General features: G+C 44.1%; 1 protein-coding gene across 1 annotated transcript; it reads right to left on the minus strand.

Annotated features, from left to right (window-relative positions):
• Positions 1-287: 287 nt before the first annotated feature.
• LOC145862582 (uncharacterized) lies at positions 288-23100 on the minus strand. The gene is made up of 2 exons (XM_082967211.1): positions 22931-23100; positions 288-2169 (listed from the first exon to the last, which is right to left on the minus strand). The coding sequence occupies exon 2, from the start codon at positions 2122-2124 to the stop codon at positions 1390-1392; it is 735 nt and encodes a 244-aa protein (XP_082823337.1). The 5' UTR covers positions 2125-2169; positions 22931-23100; the 3' UTR covers positions 288-1389.
• Between the last annotated feature and the right edge of the window lie 75 nt (positions 23101-23175).

Raw genomic sequence — 23175 nt, forward strand, 5'->3', positions numbered from 1 at the left:
AGAGAATACGGCAACCTGTAAAACAAGGATTAATCCGTTTGGATTGAGAACAGATTAGGCCTAAATTGTGTTGACAAACAGTATTATTGTAAGCGTTGCTTCTGTGTTTTCCCTCAGAGGCCAGCGATGCCTCCACAATGAATCTGTCCTGTGAAAGAAGGATTATTAACATATGACAGCTAACTCCACTGCCACGTCATTAAAGAATGAAAAAATGAATATAAATTGACCGCCTAATAAAGTTGACTGCTGAGTAGGTGTCTTCACCAAGTCTAATTTGGGAATTATTTATTGCATTATTTTCAACAGATCATTCCAACAATAGAAACGTGTTAGGTCAGCGAAACAGCGTGGAAAGTAACAACTAAATTAACTGCAGAAAGACAGGCCTGTATGACGATAATGAAATTTGACGATAATGAAAAGTAAATCTACCTGCAGATTAACCTAATGACAGAACGACAAGTTTATCAGCAACTCCAGCATGATAAACTACTGTGTATCTAATGAATGCAAGGTATTTTTCCACCTTTGCTCCCAAGGCAATAGTCCCGCAACATGGTGCCATAAGTGAAATGCCAGCAGGATTCCGGCAAACCCCGAATTTCAACAATTAGACGGGATTAGGTGGTGCAATCTGTCTGGAACTGCACAGCAGAGGATGGATCAATATCTCTACCCAACACCAAACACAAACTCCAAAACAGCAGTCGGAGACTGGAGACTGGAGACAGACAACAGTGAACTGCTAGAATCTTCTAAACTCATCTCCAAAGAAATGATTGATGATATACAGTGCCTTCAGAAAGTATTCACACCCCTTGACTTTTTCCACATATTGTTGTGTTACAGCCTGAATTTATAATGGTTTAAATTGAGACTTTGTATCACTGGCCTACACACAATACCTTGTAATGACAAAGTGAAATTAGGCTTTTAGAAAGTTTTACAAATTCATTAAAAATGAAAAGCTGAAATGTCTTGAGTCAATTAGCATTCAACCCATTTGTTATGGCAAGCCTAAATAAATTCAGGAGTAAAAATGTGCTTAACAAGTCACATAATAAGTTGCATAGACTGTGTACAATAATGCGTTTAACATGATTTTTGAATGACTACCTCATCTCTGTACCCCACACATACAATTATATGTATGGTCCCTCAGTTGAGCAGGGAATTTCAAACACAGATTCAACCACAAAGACATTACATTTACATTTACGTCATTTAGCAGACGTTCTTATCCAGAGCGACTTACAAATTGGTGCATTCACCTTATGATATCCAGTGGAACAACCACTTTACAATAGTACATCTATATCTTTTTTGTGTGTGTGTGTGTGGGGGGGGGGGGTTAGAAGGATTACTTAATCCTATCCCAGGTATTCCTTAAAGAGGTATAGGTTTCAGGTGTCTCCGGAAGGTGGTGATTGACTCCGCTGTCCTGGCGTCGTGAGGGAGCTTGTTCCACCATTGGGGTGCCAGAGCAGCGAACAGTTTTGACTGGGCTGAGCGGGAACTGTGCTTCCGCAGAAGTAGGGGGGCCAGCAGGCCAGAGGTGGATGAACGCAGTGCCCTTGTTTGGGTGTAGGGACTGATCAGAGCCTGAAGGTACGGAGGTGCCATTCCCCTCACAGCTCCGTAGGCAAGCACCATGGTCTTGTAGCAGATGTAAGCTTCAACTGGAAGCCAGTGGAGTGTACGGAGGAGCGGGGTGACGTGAGAGAACTTGGGAAGGTTGAACACCAGATGGGCTGCGGCGTTCTGGATGAGTTGTAGGGGTTTAATGGCACAGGCAGGGAGCCCCGCCAACAGCGAGTTGCAGTAATCCAGACGGGAGATGACAAGTGCCTGGATTAGGACCTGCGCCGCTTCCTGTGTAAGGCAGGGTCGTACTCTGCGAATGTTGTAGAGCATGAACCTACAGGATCGGGTCACCGCCTTGATGTTAGCGGAGAACGACAGGGTGTTGTCCAGGGTCACGCCAAGGCTCTTAGCACTCTGGGAGGAGGACACAATGGAGTTGTCAACCGTGATGGCGAGATCATGGAATGGGCAGTCCTTCCCCGGGAGGAAGAGCAGCTCCGTCTTGCCGAGGTTCAGCTTGAGGTGGTGATCCGTCATCCACGCTGATATGTCTGCCAGACATGCAGAGACTCGATTCGCCACCTGGTTATCAGAAGGGGGAAAGGAGAAGATTAATTGTGTGTCATCTGCGTAGCAATGATAGGAGAGACCATGTGAGGATATGACAGAGCCAAGTGACTTGGTGTATAGCGAGAATAGGAGAGGGCCTAGAACTGAGCCCTGGGGGACACCAGTGGTGAGAGCACGTGGTGCGGAGACGGATTCTCGCCACGCCACCTGGTAGAAGCGACCTGTCAGGTAAGACGCAATCCAAGAGTGAGCCGCGCTGGAGATGCCCAACTCGGAGAGGGTGGAGTTATTTGTCACGTGCACCGAATACAACAAGTGTAAAACTAACAGTGAAATGCTTACTTACAGGCCCTAACCAACAGTGAAATTTTTAAGTAAAGAATAGGTATTAGGTAAAAAAAATTGGTATTATAATGCCTCGCAAAGGGAACCTATTGGTAGATGGGTCAAAATAAAATAAAAAGCAGACATTGAATATCTCTTTGAGCATCGTGTTATAACACTTTGGATGGTGTATCACTACACCCAGTCACGACAAAGATACAGGCATCTTGTCTAACTCAGTTGCCGGAAAGGAGGGAAACCGCTCAGGCATTTCACCATGAGGTCAATGGTGACTTTAAAACAATTACGGAGTTTAATGGCTGTGATTTGAGAAAACTGAGGATTTTCATCAATAACATAGTATTTACAACACAATACTAACATAAATGACACAGTGAAAAGAAGGAAGCCTGTACAGAATACAAATCATCCAAAACATGCATCCTGTTTGCAACAAGGCACTAAAGTAATACTGCAAAACATGTGGCATTTAAAAAAAAAAACTTTATGTCCTGAATACTAAGTGTTATGTTTTGTCGCAAATCCAACACAACACATCACTGAGTACCACTCTTCATATTTTCAAGTATGGTGGTGGCTGCATCATGTTATGTGTATGCTTGTCATCTGCAAGGAGTAGGGAGGTTTTTTTAAGATAAAAATAAATGGAATAGAGCTAAGCAAAGGCAACATCCTGGAGAAAAACCTGGTTGTCTGCTTTCCAACAGACACTGTGAGACAGATTAACATTTCAGCAGGACAATAACCTAAAACTTAAGGCCAAATATACACTGGAGTTGCTTACCAAGACAACATTGAATGTTCCTGAGTCACCTAGTTACAGTGTTGACTTAAATAAGCTTGAAAATATATTGCAACACTTGAAAATGGCTGTCTAGAAATGATCAACATCCAACTTGATAGAGCTTGAAGAATTTTTAAAAGAATGTGAAAATATTGTACAATCCAGGTGTGCAAAGCTCTTAGAGACTTACCCAGAAAGACTCACAGCTGTGATCACTGCCAAAGGTGATTCTAACATGTAATGTCTCATGGTGATTGAATACTTATCTAATCAAGATACAGTATATTACCGGTTAATTTTCATATTTTTTGTTTACAAATGTTAGAATTTGTCTTCCACTTTGACAGAGTATTTTGTGTAGGTCGTTGACCCCCCAAAAATGACACTTATATCCATTTTAATCCCACTTTATAACACAACAAAATGTGGAAAAAGTCAAAGGGATGTGAATACTTTCTGAAGGCCCTGTAAATATAATTTTCTTTCAAACACCTGCATTCTCTTTTCCCTCCTCTCGCAATTGCATTCTAACACCTTTTAGAAAAAGTGCCAGATCTCCTAATTATCACCTCCTCTTCATTGCTTTGAACACACCACAAGATACATGCGTCAATTGAAATATTTGACCTGACTGCTTATCAAAAAAATCGTCTCTGATGTGCAGATGGGTGAATAAATGTGATGCTTGGCCGGGGGGTATCAACAGGTGGAGCCCGGGGGGTATCAACAGGTGGAGGCCGTGGGGTATCAACAGGTGGAGGCCGGGGTGTATCAACAGGTGGAGGCCGGGGGGTATCAACAGGTGGAGGCCGGGGGGTATCAACAGGTGGAGGCCGTGGGGTATCAACAGGTGGAGGCCGTGGGGTATCAACAGGTTGAGGCCGTGGGGTATCAACAGGTTGAGGCCGGGGGGTATCAACAGGTTGAGGCCGGGGGGTATCAACAGGTTGAGGCCGGGGGGTATCAACAGGTTGAGAGCCGGGGGGTATCAACAGGTGGAGCCCGGGGGGTATCAACAGGTTGAGGCCGGGGGGTATCAACAAGTGGAGGCCGGGGGTATCAACAGCTGGAGGCCGGGGGGTATCAACAGGTGGAGGCCGTGGGGTATCAACAGGTTGAGGCCGGGGGGTATCAACAGGTTGAGGCCGGGGGGTATCAACAGGTGGAGCCCGGGGGGTATCAACAGGTTGAGGCGGGGGGTATCAACAAGTGGAGGCCGGGGGGTATCAACAGCTGGAGGCCGGGGGGTATCAACAGCTGGAGGCCGGGGGGTATCAACAGGTGGAGGCCGGGGGGTATCAACAGGTGGAGGCCGGGGGGTATCAACAGGTTGAGGCCGGGGGGTATCAACAGGTTGAGGCCGGGGGGTATCAACAGGTTGAGGTCGGGGGGTATCAACAAGTGGAGGCCGGGGGGTATCAACAGGTTGAGGCCGGGGGGTATCAACAGGTTGAGCCCGGGGGGTATCAACAGGTGGAGCCTTTGCCATTCAGAAAAATCTCTATGCAAACTGTGAATTATTATAATTTTCATCATTATTTGCCTCTAACTCAGTTTTTCCCCCCTTACAGCTCTGCAATTATGAGTCTGGCAGACCTGTGCAAATCAACCCTGATGGTGTTGTTGGCTTCCGTTGCCTAGGTTATAACCACGGCCTGTTTTATTCTCCTCTTACAGATATTATGCTTCCCCTCTTCCACCAGTTGTGCCTCTAAAAGTCCCAGAAACAACCAACATTAGTGCTGACGGTGCTGGCTAAAGCTAAAACTGGCGAGTGTAGAGAGTATAGAGATATTGTTATCCACGTCGGCACCAACGATGTTAGGATGAAACAGTCAGAGGTCACCAAGCGCAACATAGCTTCAGCGTGTAAATCAGCTAGAAAGATGTGTCGGCATCGATTAATTGTCTCTGGCCCCCTCCCAGTTAGGGGGAGTGATGAGCTCTACAGCAGAGTCTCACAACTCAATCGCTGGTTGAAAACTGTTTTCTGCCCCTCCCAAAAGATAGAATTTGTAGATAATTGGCCCTCTTTCTGGGACTCACCCACAAACAGGACCAAGCCTGGCCTGTTGAGGAGTGACGGACTCCATCCTAGCTGGAGGGGTGCTCTCATCTTATCTACGAACATAGACAGGGCTCTAACTCCTCTAGCTCCACAATGAAATAGGGTGCAGGCCAGGCAGCAGGCTGTTAGCCAGCCTGCCAGCTTAGTGGAGTCTGCCACTAGCACAGTCAGTGTAGTCAGCTCAGCTTTCCCCATTGAGACCGTGTCTGTGCCTCGATCTAGGTTGGGCAAAATTAAAAATGGCGGTGTTCGCTTTAGCAATCTCACTAGTATAAAGACCTCCTCCATTCCTGCCATTATTGAAAGAGATTGTGATACCTCACATCTCAAAATTGGGTTACTTAATGTTAGATCCCTCACTTCCAAGGCAGTTATAGTCAATGAACTAATCACTGATAATAATCTTGATGTGATTGGCCTGACTGAAACATGGCTTAAGCCTGATGAATTTACTGTGTTAAATGAGGCCTCACCCCCAGGTTACATTAGTGACCATACCCCCCGTGCATCCGGCAAAGGCGGAGGTGTTGCTAACATTTACGATAGCAAATTTCAATTTACAAAAAAAAAAACAACAATGACGTTTTCGTCTTTTGAGCTTCTAGTCATGAAATCTATGCAGCCTACTCACTCACTTTTTATAGCTACTGTTTATAGGCCTCCTGGGCCATATGCAGTGTTCCTCACTGAGTTCCCTGAATTCCTATCGGATCTTGTAGTCATAGCAGATAATATTCTAATTTTTGGTGACTTTAACATTCACATGGAAAAGTCCACAGACCCACTCCAAAAGGCTTTCGGAGCCATCATCGACTCAGTGGGTTTTGTCCAACATGTCTCTGGACCGACTCACTGCCACAGTCATACTCTGGACCTAGTTTTGTCCCATGGAATAAATGTTGTGGATCTAAATGTTTTTCCTCATAATCCTGGACTATCGGACCACCATTTTATTACGTTTGCAATTGCAACAAATAATCTGCTCAGACCCCAACCAAGGAGCATTAAAAGTCGTGCTATAAATTCTCAGACAACCCAAAGATTCCTTGATGCCCTTCCAGACTGCCTCTGCCTACCCAAGGACGTCAGAGGACAAAAATCAGTTAACCACCTAACCGAGGAACTCAATTTAACCTTGCGCAATACCCTAGATGCAGTTGCACCCCTAAAAACTAAAAACATCTGTCATAAGAAACTAGCTCCCTGGTATACAGAAAATACACGAGCTCTGAAGCAAGCTTCCAGAAAATTGGAACGGAAATGGCGCCACACCAAACTGGAAGTCTTCCGACTAGCTTGGAAAGACAGTACCGTGCAGTATCGAAGAGCCCTTACTGCTGCTCGATCATCCTATTTTTCCAACTTAATTGAGGAAAATAAGAACAATCCGAAATTTCTTTTTGATACTGTCGCAAAGCTAACTAAAAAGCAGCCTTCGCAAATGGAGGATGGCTTTCACTTCAGCAGTAATAAATTTATGAACTTCTTTGAGGAAAAGATCATGATCATTAGAAAGCAAATTACAGACTCCTCTTTAAATCTGGGTATTCCTCCAAAGCTCCATTGTCCTGAGTCTGCACAACTCTGCCAGGACCTAGGATCAAGGGAGATACTAAAGTGTTTTAGTACTATATCTCTTGACGCAATGATGAAAATAATCATGGCCTCCAAACCCTCAAGCTGCATACTGGACCCTATTCCAACTAAACTACTGAAAGAGCTGCTTCCTGTGCTTGGCCCTCCTATGTTGAACATAATAAACGGCTCTCTATCCACCGGATGTGTACCAAGCTCACTAAAAGTGGCAGTAATAAAGCCTCTCTTGAAAAAGCCGAATCTTGATCCAGAAATTATAAAAAACTATCGGCCTATATCGAATCTTCCATTCCTCTCCAAAATTTTAGAAAAAGCTGTTGCACAGCAACTGACTGCCTTCCTGAAGACAAACAATGTATACGAAACGCTTCAGTCTGGTTTTAGACCCCATCATAGCACTGAGACTGCACTTGTGAAGGTGGTAAATGACCTTTTAATGACGTCAGACCGAGGCTCTGCATCTGTCCTCGTGCTCCTAGATCTTAGTGCCGCTTTTGATACCATCGATCACCACATTCTTTTGGAGAGATTGGAAACCCAAATTGGTCTACATGGACAAGTTCTGGCCTGGTTTAGATCTTATCTGTCGGAAAGATATCAGTTTGTCTCTGTGAATGGTTTGTCCTCTGACAAATCAATTGTAAATTTCGGTGTTCCTCAAGGTTCCGTTTTAGGACCACTATTGTTTTCACTATATATTTTACCTCTTGGGGATGTCATTCGAAAACATAATGTTAAATTTCACTGCTATGCAGACGACACACAGCTGTACATTTCAATGAAACATGGTGAAGCCCCAAAATTGCCCTCGCTAGAAGCCTGTGTTTCAGACATAAAGAAGTGGATGGCTGCAAACTTTCTACTTTTAAACTCGGACAAAACAGAGATGCTTGTTCTAGGTCCCAAGAAACAAAGAGATCTTCTGTTGAATCTGACAATTAATCTGGATGGTTGTACAGTCGTCTCAAATAAAACTGTGAAGGACCTCGGCGTTACTCTGGACCCTGATCTCTCTTTTGAAGAACATATCAAGACTGTTTCAAGGACAGCTTTTTTCCATCTACGTAACATTGCAAAAATCAGAAATTTTCTGTCCAAAAATGACGCAGAAAAATTAATCCATGCTTTTGTTACTTCTAGGCTGGACTACTGCAATGCTCTACTTTCCGGCTACCCGGATAAAGCACTAAATAAACTTCAGTTAGTGCTAAATACGGCTGCTAGAATCCTGACTAGAACCAAAAAATTTGATCATATTACTCCAGTGTTAGCCTCCCTACACTGGCTTCCTGTTAAGGCAAGGGCTGATTTCAAGGTTTTACTGCTAACCTACAAAGCATTACATGGGCTTGCTCCTACCTATCTTTCCGATTTGGTCCTGCCGTACATACCTACACGTACGCTACGGTCACAAGACGCAGGCCTCCTAATTGTCCCTAGAATTTCTAAGCAAACGGCTGGAGGTAGGGCTTTCTCCTATAGAGCTCCATTTTTATGGAATGGTCTGCCTACCAATGTGAGAGACGCAGACTCAGTCTCAACCTTTAAGTCTTTACTGAAGACTTATCTCTTCAGTAGGTCCTATGATTAAGTATAGTCTGGCCCAGGAGTGTGAAGGTGAACGGAAAGGCTGGAGCAACGAACCGCCCTTGCTGTCTCTGCCTTGCCGGTTCCCCTCTTTCCACTGGGATTCTCTGCCTCTAACCCTTTTACAGAGGCTGAGTCACTGGCCTACTGGTGTTCTTCCATGCCGTCCATGGGAGGGGTGCGTCACTTGAGTGGGTTGAGTCACTGACGTGGTCTTCCTGTCTGGGTTGGTGCCCCCCCCCCCCCCTTGGGTTGTGCCATGGCGGAGATCGTTGTGGGCTATACTCGGCCTTGTCTTAGGACGGTAAGTTGGTGGTTGGAGACATCCCTCTAGTGGTGTGGGGGCTGTGCTTTGGCAAAGTGGGTGGGGTTATATCCTGCCTGTTTGGCCCTGTCCGGGGGTATCATCGGATGGGGCCACAGTGTCTTCTGATCCCTCCTGTCTCAGCCTCCAGTATTTATGCTGCAGTAGTTTATGTGTCGGGGGGCTAGGGTCAGTCTGTTACATCTGGAGTATTTCTCTTGTCTTATCCGGTGTCCTGTGTGTATTTAAATATGCTCTCTCTAATTCTCTCTTTCTCTCTTTCTGTCTTTCTCTCGGAGGACCTGAGCCCTAGGACCATGCCTCAGGACTACCTGGTATGACTCCTCCTTGCTGTCCCCAGTCCACCTGGCCGTGCTGCTGCTCCAGTTTCAACTGTTCTGCCTGCGGCTATGGAACCCTGACCTGTTCACCGGACGTGCTTGTTGCACCCTCGACAACTACTATGATTATTATTATTTGACCATGCTGGTCATTTATGAACATTTTAACATTTTAACATTTTGACCATGTTCTGTTATAATATCCACCCTGCACAGCCAGAAGAGGACTGGCCACCCCTCATAGCCTGGTTCCTCTCTAGGTTTCTTCCTAGGTTTTTGGCCTTTCTAGGGAGTTTTTCCTAGGGAGTTTTTCCTAGCCACCGTGCTTCTTTCACATGCTTTGCTTGCTGTTTGGGGTTTTAGGCTGGGTTTCTGTACAGCACTTTGAGAATATCAGCTGATGTACGAAGGGCTATATAAAAATAAATTTGATTTGAATTTGATTTGGTGAATAAGAAATATCTATCTATCTAGGACGCTGAGGTTTATTTTCCTGCTGGTCCCTAGTTGAATCCATTTGAGTAATGTCATTGTAGCCAGTGGTGTCTCTTTTTAATTGATGGGGCTCCATTCTCCCTGTTGGCCTGCCTCCATACACAATGGACGAGGCTCAGTCAGGACCCGGTGCCTCGCCAAGCATTCATCATCCCTGTCTACTGAGGGGCGCACGGTGGCTCAAGCTCCAAACAACATGGCATCCTGGGTCATGGTTGCCTGACAATAACATGCAGAACTCCTAAATGTTATCTTCCAAACCCACGAGGGCCTGAAGACGCCAGAGCAGAAGCAGCCCTGAAAGGACCACAGAGGGTCCCATCTGGTGATAACAACATAATTGAACTATAAAAGATAATCGCGCCTCCTATGAATAGAGAATTTATTAAAAGGGGTATAATAATTCATTTGCCAGCTTCTTTTCAGGTCCAAAATGTCATATTATATATTTTATTTTTTGATTTTCTTCAGTAGTATTCTTTGTGTCAGACGTTACACATCAGTTGCTGTATAGGCTCTTGGTTCTGTTGGTCATGATTCATGCCTTCTTCAAGAAGAGAAGATGATGAATTCCAGTGGAGTATTAATGGTGTTAAACTGTATCTCTCATTCATTCTAAGACGAAGCTCAGTAAGAGACAGATTGCTTTAGTAGTTGGCAGCCGAGTAATGATGCTAAATGAAAAGTGGCATTAGCCTCAACTGTGGTCCGCCCCTGTTGCCAGTCTGGGCTTCTTTACTAGCCTTTTACACAGGATCAGGTGCACCACGGTGACAGGCCTGACAGGGAACGAGGACAGTGGAAATAAGACAAACACACATTTCAACACGCACACATTTTCCTGTCTGATGTATGATGAGGCGCCGTCGTGATGTCTTAACGCAAAAAGTTACATTGCGTTAGCTCTCATAACAAAGATAGCCATCAATGCCATGGTAACTCCAGCTCACGACTTGGGCTAATTATCTGCCTTAATTGTCACTGACCCTCCCTCCCTTTGCACCCCTCTACCGGGTACGTGATCCACGTGCATTACCATACTAACCACGCCAATTTGCATTCACTGTGTATTTCATCACCTTGTGGCGTGATGAGCAGCAGCTAGACTGCTCCTCCATAATTGCGGTGCTGCTGCGGCTCCGTTTCCACTTGGCTTAGTCTCCACAAATGTAATTGTATCTTTACTGTGAACACAGCTGTGCTTTACCTCCCCTTCCCTGTGCCTTTCAGGTTCACTGACGCCTCATATCACGCTTATTACAGAGGTCTTATCACCAACTTTCTTTGTGCTGGTTAGTCTTTGTCGGGAGTCGAGCAAGATGTCGGAGACTACTCCGTAGCTACTGAAGAGGTTGTTGGAGGTGGTAGAAACAAGTGTGCCTCTTTGCCATTGTTCCTTGGACAATAAGGTAGCCTTATACAGGTAGGGTTAAATGCCAAAAGGTCAGAAATGTGTAGCTTCTGTACTGTTTTTATGGGAGTTGTATACACAGAAACAAGCACCAACACCTCTGTACATCTGTGCCTTGGACAAGCTATAGTCTCATTCAGGTAGCCCACAGAAGGCTAAAAGGCCAAATAACACAGTATTGGGGACTGTAATAGCAATCCAATACAGACCTCCTGGGAAGCTGGTTGCTTCATCTCTGGAAAAGAAAAATCAATACCACAAGAAAGCCGTCCACTTGTGTTCCTGGTGTGTTGGTAGGTTGAAAGGGGAGCTGAAGAAAGGCACTAAGGCAGTATTGCTGAAAATGTCATATCCAATTCCCTGGCACAGCTTCTCCAGCACAGCTGAATCGCATCCAGTTGGGGCTGAGATTGTAATCCGTCTGTGACTGGAGAATGGAAGAATAGGGTGGTTAGTCTGGTGATAGCCAGCAAGTTTTAAAACACAGATTGCAAATCACCAAAGGTGGATCTCATCTGTGTGACTGTTGTGCCTTAGACTATTTGCGCAAGCACTGGCAAGCGATTGGAGTAGGAGGGGGTCACTCGTAAAGCCATGATGTACTTGTCTTTGTCTTTTGGCCTATGGCTTGTCTTTTGTCTTCAGGTGTCTGATGATACAACAGGAAGAAAAACCTCCATTATCAGCTGAAGCTCTTTCATGGCCAGGACACCCTTGTCTATTTCAGACATTGATGTCTATTTCAAAGACTGATCCTTTCACTCTGTGTCTAATAATAAATATCTGTAGTTTAGGTCCGGTACTGTACCCACACACTTATGTTCCCTACAGCATCCGGAGGAAAACATAACGTTGATGACTGTGGACTATTAATAGTTTAAAAAAATAGATGTATTTCTTATTTCCTGTCCTCCCTGTCCCTCTGTGTTGTTCAGCCTCCAGGGCAGTAGCTGTAGAGCTGAGCTGTGGGGAGTGTGGGCTGAGGGCGTGGGTGTCCTGATGTTCTCCTGGCCCTCGCCCACTGGGGTGAGTCAGAGTGGGGCTTGAAGACTTAAAGCGTATACTGTTTACGCACACCACTGCTCGACTTCCTCACTCCCACTCACTCACCCCAAAACAAGCCACCTCACTCTTCTTCCTCAAACTCTTCTTAGCCCTGATGCAAAGGCCCAAGGGGGTCTTGAAAAAAATATTATTCAAATTATTTATTTTTCTCTTAACGCATTGTTCAGATTTGACTTTGCCCAAGGACCGACACAGCTTGGCGTCGTCATCTGATGTATTTTCTAGCAAATCCTTTTAACACGGTTTACCATCAATGCCACTGTGTGTTCTAAGATACAACCAGTCATAAAACTAGTTCCAATGATGATGATTAAAATGTGCGGGAGTGATGCCGATTAGCGTGAGCAACAAAACCTCGTACAGGCATCATTCAGACTAAATGGATCATCAACCGCAGCATAAATGCAATCTCAAGACTTCAATGAAACACCTTATTTTCCTGAATTTGGAAAAATAAATATTTACGTTGAGCTCTATCTGCCCTGCAGAAAAATAAAATGGAAACCCCTCATACAATACAGGATGTATATCAATGAGGCGGGTCAACTGGCCAGTAAAGTGTAGTCTCAGGGAGCTGATACGCTATAGGTAAACACATCAATAAATACTACGGCAAGAGCCCATCTGGGGGTTGGTGGTGGATATACAGAGGGGAGCAGATTGCCTATACTACCAATTTCAACCAGGGAGTCAGCGTCAGACACCTCCCAGGGAATGGGGGCTAGCGACCCCCCCCCCCCCCCCCAGGGAGAAGCCATATTAGAAGGAGATGCAGCATCTGAAATCCGCTCTGTCTGGTTTTGTTGTGGGATCTGAGGGACACTGCTTGCTGCCTCTATGTGGAATGCGTTCCAAATGGCACCCAATTCCCTATGAAGTGCTCTACTTTTCACCAGGGCCCATAGGCATCTAGTCAAAGTAGTGCACTATATAGGGAATAGGGTCGCATTTGGGACAGATATGTGGATTTGCGCTGTCAGGAGGAAATAACCACCGCATGCACCCGGGGTGTCAGTCTATTGGTCTGCAGCTGTCAAGCCATCAACATGGGCCAGGGAGATAAGACCAAATATGTAATGTTCTGTTGATGACTGTTTTGTTCTGGCCACAAAAGGGATTTCTCACTGAATGGCTGATGTAGAATACAATCTTCAGCTATCTTGAATTGAGGCAACAATACCTTAATTGTAATTCTGATCCTGTCCTTCCATTTCAAAGGGAAAATATGAATTGTCATTCACTGATATTAATGTAAACAGTTTTATCTTTATAGGTCTAGGCTATGTCTCACTGTTTATTTCATTCATTATCTTAATTCATACATTTTCTCAGTCTAAATCAATTTCCTAAATATAGGATTGTTTGCTCAGGCTATATTACAGACAGGAAAGCTCTTCAAGAACCATACAGCAGTGATTCAAAATGCATAACTACTCTTTAATATCCTCTTTGACTGCAAATCAAAACCCACTTTGTTTATTCAAAGCCGTAGAGTCCATTTCCATTTCCGGTTTGCCTTATGAATTTATTGGAGTGTTTTGCATAATTTCATTTGTTAGTTCTCCCCGCAGTCAACCAGATTCCAGTTTGAGGGCGCCTGTCTACACATGGACAGCTCCAAACAGAGCTTTCCTCTCTCAGCTTCTTATGCAGGGCTGTGGCACTGGCCCTCGTCTTGAATGACGCTGCCTGTCCTCCCACTCAGATGTTATGTAAAGATAACAGGGCATCAGATCACCCGTCTCTTCACAGGAGTATGCACCATGCTCGTCAGTAACTCGCTTCTCTAAAGTATCAATCAGTCTGGGGCCATGGGGAGACAGTTGTCTTTACCTGAACCTGGCTATTCTCTCTGATGCATTGACGCCATTGAGGTTTACAAGCAATTCCCCACATAAATGAATCAGAAAGCGACAGAAAGAGAGATATTATGCAGGCAGAGAAAGACATGTGGAGAGAGAATGAGAGCAAGAGAGAGAAAGGTGGAAAACTGGTAGATTGAATAATAGCATACTCAGCACATAACAAGGTGTTTTAAAGTTGTATTGCTTTGTGTGGGGGGATGTTGAGGTTTGAAGCATAGAAATAAAGGTTCTGGTAAAGCAAACCCTCTCCCTCTATTTATATGGTTTAAGAGCTTTTGCCATTGTCTGAAGAGGAACATTTTAGGTTGAAAATGGTCACGGCCAAGGGAAATGAGTAGTGCTCTAAAGCTGGGTAATTTATGCATTTGCTCTTGTTTATCATGAATATACTGTACATTTGAAGATCACTAGTATCCAGACTGTATCCAAAGAAACTGTGGACAATTTAAATGGCTCAGAAGGTAAAGTCAGAGAGAATAGATTGTAGGGCTGGGAATTGCCAGGGACCTCATGATACAATTATTATTGCCAAATGTAGGTACCGATACGATATGTATTGCGTTGCTCACGATTCTATACTGCGATTTTTTTGTAATTTGATGTTCCAAACATATTGCTCACTATATGTCTGCTGCAGAGAGAAAGGAGAGAGCATGAGAAAATGTGTTTTTATCAGTCATGGAAATAGAAGTGTTGAAAAAGATGTCTCACTCTTTATAAAGAACATAGAGAACAAGCAATAGGATGAAGTTACAGGTACAGCCGACTAGCGCAAGTTAACGCTACCTAGTGTTACAAATCGATACTTGGAGTCAAAGTATTGATATAATACCTAAAATAATAATATAATATTATCCCCCCCTCAGATAGATTGGCTGTAAGACAGGGCACTGTCTGAGTTAGCCCAGCTTCTAGACGGATATCGTATTCTCCATCTAGCTGTGTAACACTTACCCCCCCCCCCTCCAAATCAAAGCCCAACATGGATTCCATGTTGTGTTTTTTGTATGTGTACAGAACTGTTTCACACCTGTTTGTCCTAGCTAATCAGCCGTGCAGTAGGCAACCGTGCTTACCCAGACGGGAAGTAGTGCAAACGTGTGCGCACAAAGCCAGAACAAAACATTGGCATCCATATTCGATTTTGATTTGTGGATGGGGGGGGTAGCATTTAAAATCTGTTTTTCATAGTTTCTTGTTCACTGTTCGACAACGCAAACATCGATTCCCCAATCAGAACCATCTACATTCGACGTGGGAATAGCTGTAGACCATACTATTTACCTATATTTTTCATAGCTGTCTATTTACCACCACAAACTGATGCCGGCACTAACACCACACTCAAAGAGCTGTATGGGCCCATAAGCAAACAAGAAAATGCTCATCCAGAGACAGCATTCCGAGTGGCTGGTGATTTTATTGCAGGGAAACGGAAATCCGTATTACTTCTGCATGCATGTCACCTGTGCAACTACAGGCAAAAAAAAATAATCTAGATCACCTACACACACAAACGCATACAAATACATCATTAATAAGTGCATTGACGACGTCTTCCCCACAGCAACCGTATGTACATACCCAAATCAGAAGCCATGGATTACAGGCAACATCTGCACTGAACTATAGGCTAGAGCTGCAGCTTTTCAGCTTTTCAACACCAAAGTGCCCTCCAAGCTCATCAATAAGCTAAGGACCCTGGAACTGAAACCCTCCCTCTGCAACTGGATACTGGACTTAGTGACGGGCCGCCCCCAGGTGGTGAGTGTAGGCAACAACATCTGCCAAGCGGGTGCCCCTCAAGGGTGTGCGCTTATTCCCCTCCTGTTTCTCCTGTTTACTCATGACTGCGTGGCCATGTACAACTCCATCATTAAGTTGGTATTTTATTAGGATCCCCATTAGCTGTTGTGAAAGCTGCAGCTACTCTTCCTGGGGTCCAAGGTTCCTGGCAACACAACGGTGGTAGGCCTGATCACTGATGATGACGATGAGACACCCTATAGGGAGGTCAGTGACCTGGCAGAGTGTTGCCAGGATAACAACCTCTCCCTCAACGTGAGCAAGAAGAGTAGCTGATCATGGACTACAGGAAACGGAGGGCCGAGCACGCCCCCATCCACATCAACTGGCCGCAGTGGAGTGGGTCGAGAGTTTCAAGTTCGTCGGTGTCCACATCACTAAGGATCTATCATGGTCCACATACACACTAACACAGTCGTGAAGAGGCCACGACAATGCCTCTTCACCTTAGGAGGCTGAAAAGAGTTGGCATGGGCCCTCAGATCATCAATAAGTTCTTCACCTGCACCCTTTGAGAGCATCTTGACTGGCTGCATGACCGCTTGGAATGGCAATTGCTTGGCGTCCGACCGCAAGGCACTACAGAGGGTAGTGCATACGTCTCAGTATATCAATGGGGCCCAGCTCCCTGCCATCCAGGACTTCTATACCAGGCGGTGTCAGAGGAAGGCCCTAAAAATGGTCAAAGACTCCAGCCACCCCAGTCATAGACTGTTTTCTCTGCTACCACATAACAAACAGTACAGATGCACCAACTCTGGAACCAACAGGACCATGAACATATTTTACCGCCAAGGCATAAGACTGCTAAATAGTCAGTTAAATAGTTAACCGGACTATCTGCATTGACCCTTTTTGCACAAACTTTTTTTGACTCATCACATACGTTGCTGCTACTGTTTATTAGCTATCCTGTTGCCTAGTCACTTTTTTCCTAGTAATATGTACATATCTAGCTCAATTACCTCATATCCCTGCAAATTAACTCTGGACTGGTACCCCATGTATATAGCCAAGTTATCGTATTTATTATTAGATTTATTATTCGTTTTCTATTTTATTTCTCTCTGCATTGTTGGAAGGGCCTGTAAGTAAGCACTGTTAGCCTACACCTGTTTACGAAGCAAGTGACAAATACAATTTTATTTGATAGATTTTTTTTTAAATTAGATAAAACAATAAGTAGCATATTGTTTTTAAACGTGTGCATGTTTTTTTCCTCCGACAAAACAAAAGCTGATTCAATGGGGGTGTGGCAGATTTCAAAACACCTCCGCGGTAGGACACACGAGTATCTTTGATGAAAGGTGGCTATCGAGGAGGGAGGACACTCTTCCCTTTGCCCACTTAACGAATTGACCCACTCCTCGACAACTCAACCACTTATCGGTTTCCGGGTCACGGAGGAGAGAGGACCTTATGATTCTTGAGGATCCTTAGGATTCTTATTATACCTCAGTGGAGAGGACAGTCTTTTTCCCAAACGAGAACCCCCCATAGCATACTGTGTCCCTGGGCAGACTTCCCTCACGACCTTCAACCCCAGGGAAATCTGAATTTTCTGTAGCCCTGAAGACAGCCCTGGCTAGAATATCTTAGAAATGTTTTCAAAAGTTGTCAAATTTGAAATAGCACCATATCCAGAGGTTTTTGCAAAGGAAGGAAAATGAGGATGGTGATTAACATGTATGAGAATGTGACATTACAGTACGGAGAAAGTACTCCTCTGAAATTGTCAAAAAATGCATCCAACCATTTATCCTGTCAAAATACTGCTTTCTACTTTTCATTATTTGTATGCAAAACATTAGTCCTCGATCATGACTATCAGTTCCATTACAGTACACATAACAGTCAATTGACAAAGGTGTCTTCTGTAAGGGGGAGTTTTTAAGATTCCCGACGCTCGGTCTGAACATTACATGCATCGCTTGCGTTACATTTTTGGAAACATAAGGACCTTATCTTTCATATTAGCGAGAAATAATTTTCAAAAAAAGCAAAACGGTTAAATTGATACACACCTTGATAGGGTTAGGGTTAGTGTTCCCACACAGCCATATCTCAATGTTACAGCGCTTGTTTACTGAAAACAGAAGGAAGGTAAGAGGCGACCACCTGTGCTAATTACCTATCTAGCATGCTCCGAACACCAGTGTGTAAGTGTAACTCAGGAAGTGTAGTGGAAATGTAGTTTTGCTGGATGGAGGCAACCATAGCTGTATGGATCAGTACAAAACTGCTACAGTAAGTGTATCTTTTTTAGTTGAAGGATTATTTCTCACTGGTGAAAGATAAGGGCCACATGTTTCAAAAGCCATATCACAAGCGATGATTATTGATGTTTCTAAATGTTAAAACACAGCATAGGGATTGTAGTTCACATGAGGCAGTCGTGGGCGAAGCTAATGGCTGAGAACTGTAGGGAGAAGGCAGAATGCCGCCTAGAGTTTGAGAGCTAGCAAAACATACTCACCCCTTTCCCGAGTTTTCGATTCACCTCCAGCACTCATGCACTGTTGGGGCGAGTGTCTCTGAACTTACAATGGCTAGCCCCAAGTCGTTATATATATATATATTTATTTTCTTGTGCATTTTGCTATTTTGTCTCATGACTCCTGCATACTTTGTTGACTACAAACTTTCTTTACCCAACCGTGGGACAGAATATGTTTGTTCCCACACTTGGAACTCTGACTCTCTATTGGTTACACAGACTTTTGGCCTCCCATCCTTTTCTAACCATCTCTGGCCCGCTTTGTATTCATGTTACGTGATGAAATTGCTGTACAATATGATCATGTTCCCATCTGATGCACATTCAGATGTCATAAATCAGCATTGCAGAGCTCTCCCTGTCCTATGCCATGCCTTGATTGTATTACTGTTGATGATATCTGGAAATATGCATGTACACCCTGGCCCATCTACTGTTGCTAGCCCTAATTCTGACTTGTGCTCTGATATCTGCCCCACTGATTTCTGCTCTCGTAAAAGCCTGGGTTTTCTGCACATTCTAACACAAGAAGCTTATTACCTAAAATGGATCTATTGAAAGCGTGGGTTCACAGCTCCAATCCAGATGTGTTGGTCATTACTGAGACGTGGTTAAGGTAGAGTGTTTCGAATACCGATGTTAACCTTTCATGTTATAACCTATTTCGGGCAAGACAGATCTTCCAAAGGTGGGGGAGTGGCAATCTTTACCAAGGATCACCTTCAGTGCTCGGTTGTCTCCACCAAGTCTGGTGTTTTCTGTAATGGCCTTTGTGATCACTGTTTTACAGCCTGTGTTCGTAATGGCTGATCAGTGAAACGACCTGTCCTGATTTGTCATAGACGCTTGCTAAAAAACTTTAATGAGCAAGCCTTCCTTCATTGCCTCTGTAAATTGGTATAGAATCAGCTTGATCCCCTCTGTCGAAGACGGTTGGACCTTCTTTTTTTATATTTTCAGTGGTATTGTTAACAAACACGCCCCCATAAAGAAAATGAGAATTAAAAACAGGTTCAGCCTCTGGTTCCACCGTGATCTTACAGAGTTACTCCACCTCAAGAATTGCATTTGGCGAAAGGCTCGGCACACGCATACTCAGGCTGACTGGGTATCATTCAGGCAAATGAGAAATAAGTGCACTCAGGCTACACGGAAGGCCAAAGTTAGTTACTTTAAGGAGCAGTTCTGTAAGGAGCAGTTAAGGAGCAGTCTTACCCCAAGAAGTTCTGGAAAACGGTTAAAGACCTGGAGAATAAACCCTCCTCCTCACAGCTGCCCATGTCCCTTAATGTTGATGTGGTTGTTACTAACAAGAAGCAAATGGCTGAGCTCTTTAATCACCACTTCATTAAGTTAGGATTCCTATTTGACTCAGCCATGCCTCCTTGCCCGTCCAACATTTCCTCATCTCCTACCCCTTCTAATGTGACTATCCCTGATGCTTCCTTCTCCCTCTTTTTCCCCTGCCCTGCTACAAAGTTTATCCCTGCAGGCAGTCACTGAGTCAGAGGTGCTAAAGGAGCTCCTTAAACTTGACCCCAAAAAAACATCTGCGTCAGATGGTTTAGACCCTTTCTTCTTTAAGGTTGCTTCCCCTATCATCGCAAGCCTGTCTCTCCTATCTGGGGAGGTTTCCATTAGCTTGGAAGGCAACCACTGGTCGTCCTTTATTTAAAGGGGAGATCAAGCTGATCCTAACTGTTATAGGCCTATTTCTATTTTGCCCTGTTTATCAAAAGTGTTGGAAAAACTTGTCAATAATCAACTGACTGGCTTTCTTGATGTCTATAGTATTCTCTCTGTTATGCAATCTGGTTTCCACTCAGGTTATCGATGTGTCACTGCAACCTTAAAGGTCCTCAATGATGTCACCATTGCCCTTGATACTAAGCAATATTGTGCTGCTACTTTTATTGACTTGGCCAAAGCTTTTGATGTGGTAGACTATTCCATTCTTGTGGGCCAGCTAAGGAGTATTGGTGTCTCTGAGGGGTCTTTGGGCTGGTTTGCTAACTACCTCTCCCAAAGAGTGTAGTGTATAAAGTTTGAAAATCTGCTGTCTCAGCCACTGCCTGTCACCAAGGGAGTACCCCAAGGCTCGATCCTAGGCCCCACGCTCTTCTCACTGCTCAGGCAGTGGGAAGCTCTTTCATCCATTTATATGCAGATGGTACAGTCTTATACTCAGCTGTTCCCTCCCCGGATTTTGTGTTAAATGCTCTACAACAAAGCTTTCTTAGTGTCCAACAAGCTTTCTCTATCCTTAACTTTGTTCTGAACACCTCCAAAACAAAGGTCATGTGGTTTGGAAAGAAGAATGCCCCTCCTCCCACAGGTGTTATTACTACCTCTGAGTGTTTAGAGCTTGAGGTAGTCACCTCATACAAGTACTTGGAAGTATGGCTAGACGATGCACTGTCCTTCTCTCAGCACATATTAAAGATGCAGGCTAAAGTTAAATCTATACTTGGTTTCCTCTATCGTAATCACCCCTCTTTCACCCCAGCTGCCAAACTAACCCTGATTCAGATGACCATTCTAGATTACGGAGACATAATTTATAGATTGGCAGGTAAGGTTGCTTTCGAGCGGCTAGAGGTTCTTTACCATTCGGCCATCAGATTTGCCACCAATGCTCCTTATAGGACACAACACTGCACTCTATACTCCTCTGTAAACTGGTCATCTCAGTATACCCGTCTAAAGACCCACTGGTTGATGCTTATTTATACAACCCTCTTAGGCCTCACTCCCCTCTGAGATATCTACTGCAGCCCTCATCCTCCACATACAGTGGGGCAAAAAAGTATTTAGTCAGCCACCAATTGTGCAAGTTCTCCCACTTAAAAAGATGAGGCCTGTAATTTTCATCATAGGTATACTTCAACTATGACAGACAAAATGAGGAGAAGAAATCCATAAAATCACATTGTAGGATTTTTAATGAATTTATTTGCAAATTATGGTGGAAAATAAACTTTTGTTATTGACCAAATACTTATCTCAATACTTTGTATTATACCCTTTGTTGGCAATGACACAGGTCAAATGTTTTCTGTAAGTCTTCACAAGGTTTTCACACACTGTTGCTGGTATTTTGGCCCATTCCTCCATGCAGATCTCCTCTAGAGCAGTGATGTTTTGGATGCAACTCAGCATTCTTTGTCCTCCAAACACGACAAGTTGAGTTTGCCAAAAAGTTATATTTTGGTTTCATCTGACCATATGACATTCTCCCAATCCTCTTCTGGATCATCCAAATGCTCTCTAGCAAACTTCAGACGGGCCTGGACATGTACTGGCTTAAGCAGGGGGACACGTCTGGCACTGCAGGATTTGAGTCCCTGGCGGCGTAGTGTGTTACTGATGGTAGGCTTTGTTACTTTGGTCCCAGCTCTCTGCAGGTCATTCACTAGGTCCCCCCGTGTGGTTCTGGGATTTTTGCTCACCGTCCTTATGATCATTTTGACCCCACGGGGTGAGATCTTGCGTGGAGCCCCAGATTGAGGGAGATTATCAGTGGTCTTGTATGTCTTCCATTTCCTAATAATTGCTCCCACAGTTGATTTCTTGAAACCAAGCTGCTTACCTATTGCAGATTCAGTCTTCCCAGCCTGGTGCAGGTCTACAATTTTGTTTCTGGTGTCCTTTGACAGCTCTTTGGTCTTGGCCATAGTGGAGTTTGGAGTGTGACTGTTTGAGGTTGTGGACAGATGTCTTTTATACTGATAACAAGTTCAAACAGGTGCCATTAATACAGGTAACGAGTGGAGGACAGAGGAGCCTCTTAAAGAAGAAGTTACAGGTCTGTGAGAGCCAGAAATCTTGCTTGTTTGTAGGTGACCAAATACTTATTTTCCACCATAATTTGCAAATAAATTCATTAAAAATCCTACAATGTGATTTTTCTGGATTTTTTCCCCCTCATTTTGTCTGTCATAGTTGACGTGTACCTATGATGAAAATTACAGGCCTCTCTCATCTTTTTAAGTGGGAGAACTTGCACAATTGGTGGCTGACTAAATACTTTTTTGCCCCACTGTACAACACCCATTCTGCCAGTCATATTCTGTTAAAGGTCCCCAAAGCACATACATCCCTGGGTCGCTCCTCTATTCAGTTCGCTGCAGCTAGCGACTGGAACAAGCTGCAACAAACACTCAAACTGGACAGTTTTATCTCAATCTCTTCATTCAAAGACACAATCATGGACATTCTTACTGACAGTTGTGGCTGCTTTGTGTGATGTATTGTTGTCTCTACCTTCTTGCACTATGGGCTGTTGTCTGTGCCCAATAATGTTTGTACCATGTTTTGTGCTGCTACCATGTTGTGTTGCTACCATGTTGTTGTTATGCTGTGTTGTCATGTGTTGCTGCCTTGCTATGTTGTTGTCTTAGGTCTCTCTTTATATCGTGTTGCGTTGTCTCTCTTGTTGTGATGTGTATTTTGTCTATATTTATATTGTTTTTTTTGTTTTGTTTTTATCCCAGGCCCGTCCCGCAGGAGGCCTTTTGACTTTTGGTAGTCCGTCATTGTAAATAAGAATTTGTTCTTAACTGACTTGCCTAGTTAAATAAAGGTTAAATAAATAAAAATAAATTCTTACTTGTGCCTCGATTCGGCAGTCTCATCCAGATCAACATGGCATTTGTAGTTCTTTATGATAGCTACATTAGCATTTCATTTTTGGGGGGTAAATACAGGCGGATATATTGATATTGATCACCTTGTCCTAGCGCGATTTACACGGTTATCAAAACGTCACGCCAGGGTACGCCTACACGAAACCCAGCCCGTATTTTACTTGTTTCTAAAATTCCTTATGGGAAAAATGAACGGTGGAAAAACGAT

The sequence above is a fragment of the Salmo salar genome, chromosome 21, assembly GCF_965601325.2.
Source record: "Salmo salar chromosome 21, fSalSal1, whole genome shotgun sequence".
Taxonomy (NCBI): domain Eukaryota; kingdom Metazoa; phylum Chordata; class Actinopteri; order Salmoniformes; family Salmonidae; genus Salmo; species Salmo salar.

Coding starts and splice junctions, on each gene's coding strand:
- LOC145862582 (XM_082967211.1), bottom strand. CDS start 2,124: ATGACGGATCACCACCTCAAGCTGAACCTCGGCAAGACGGAGCTGCTC.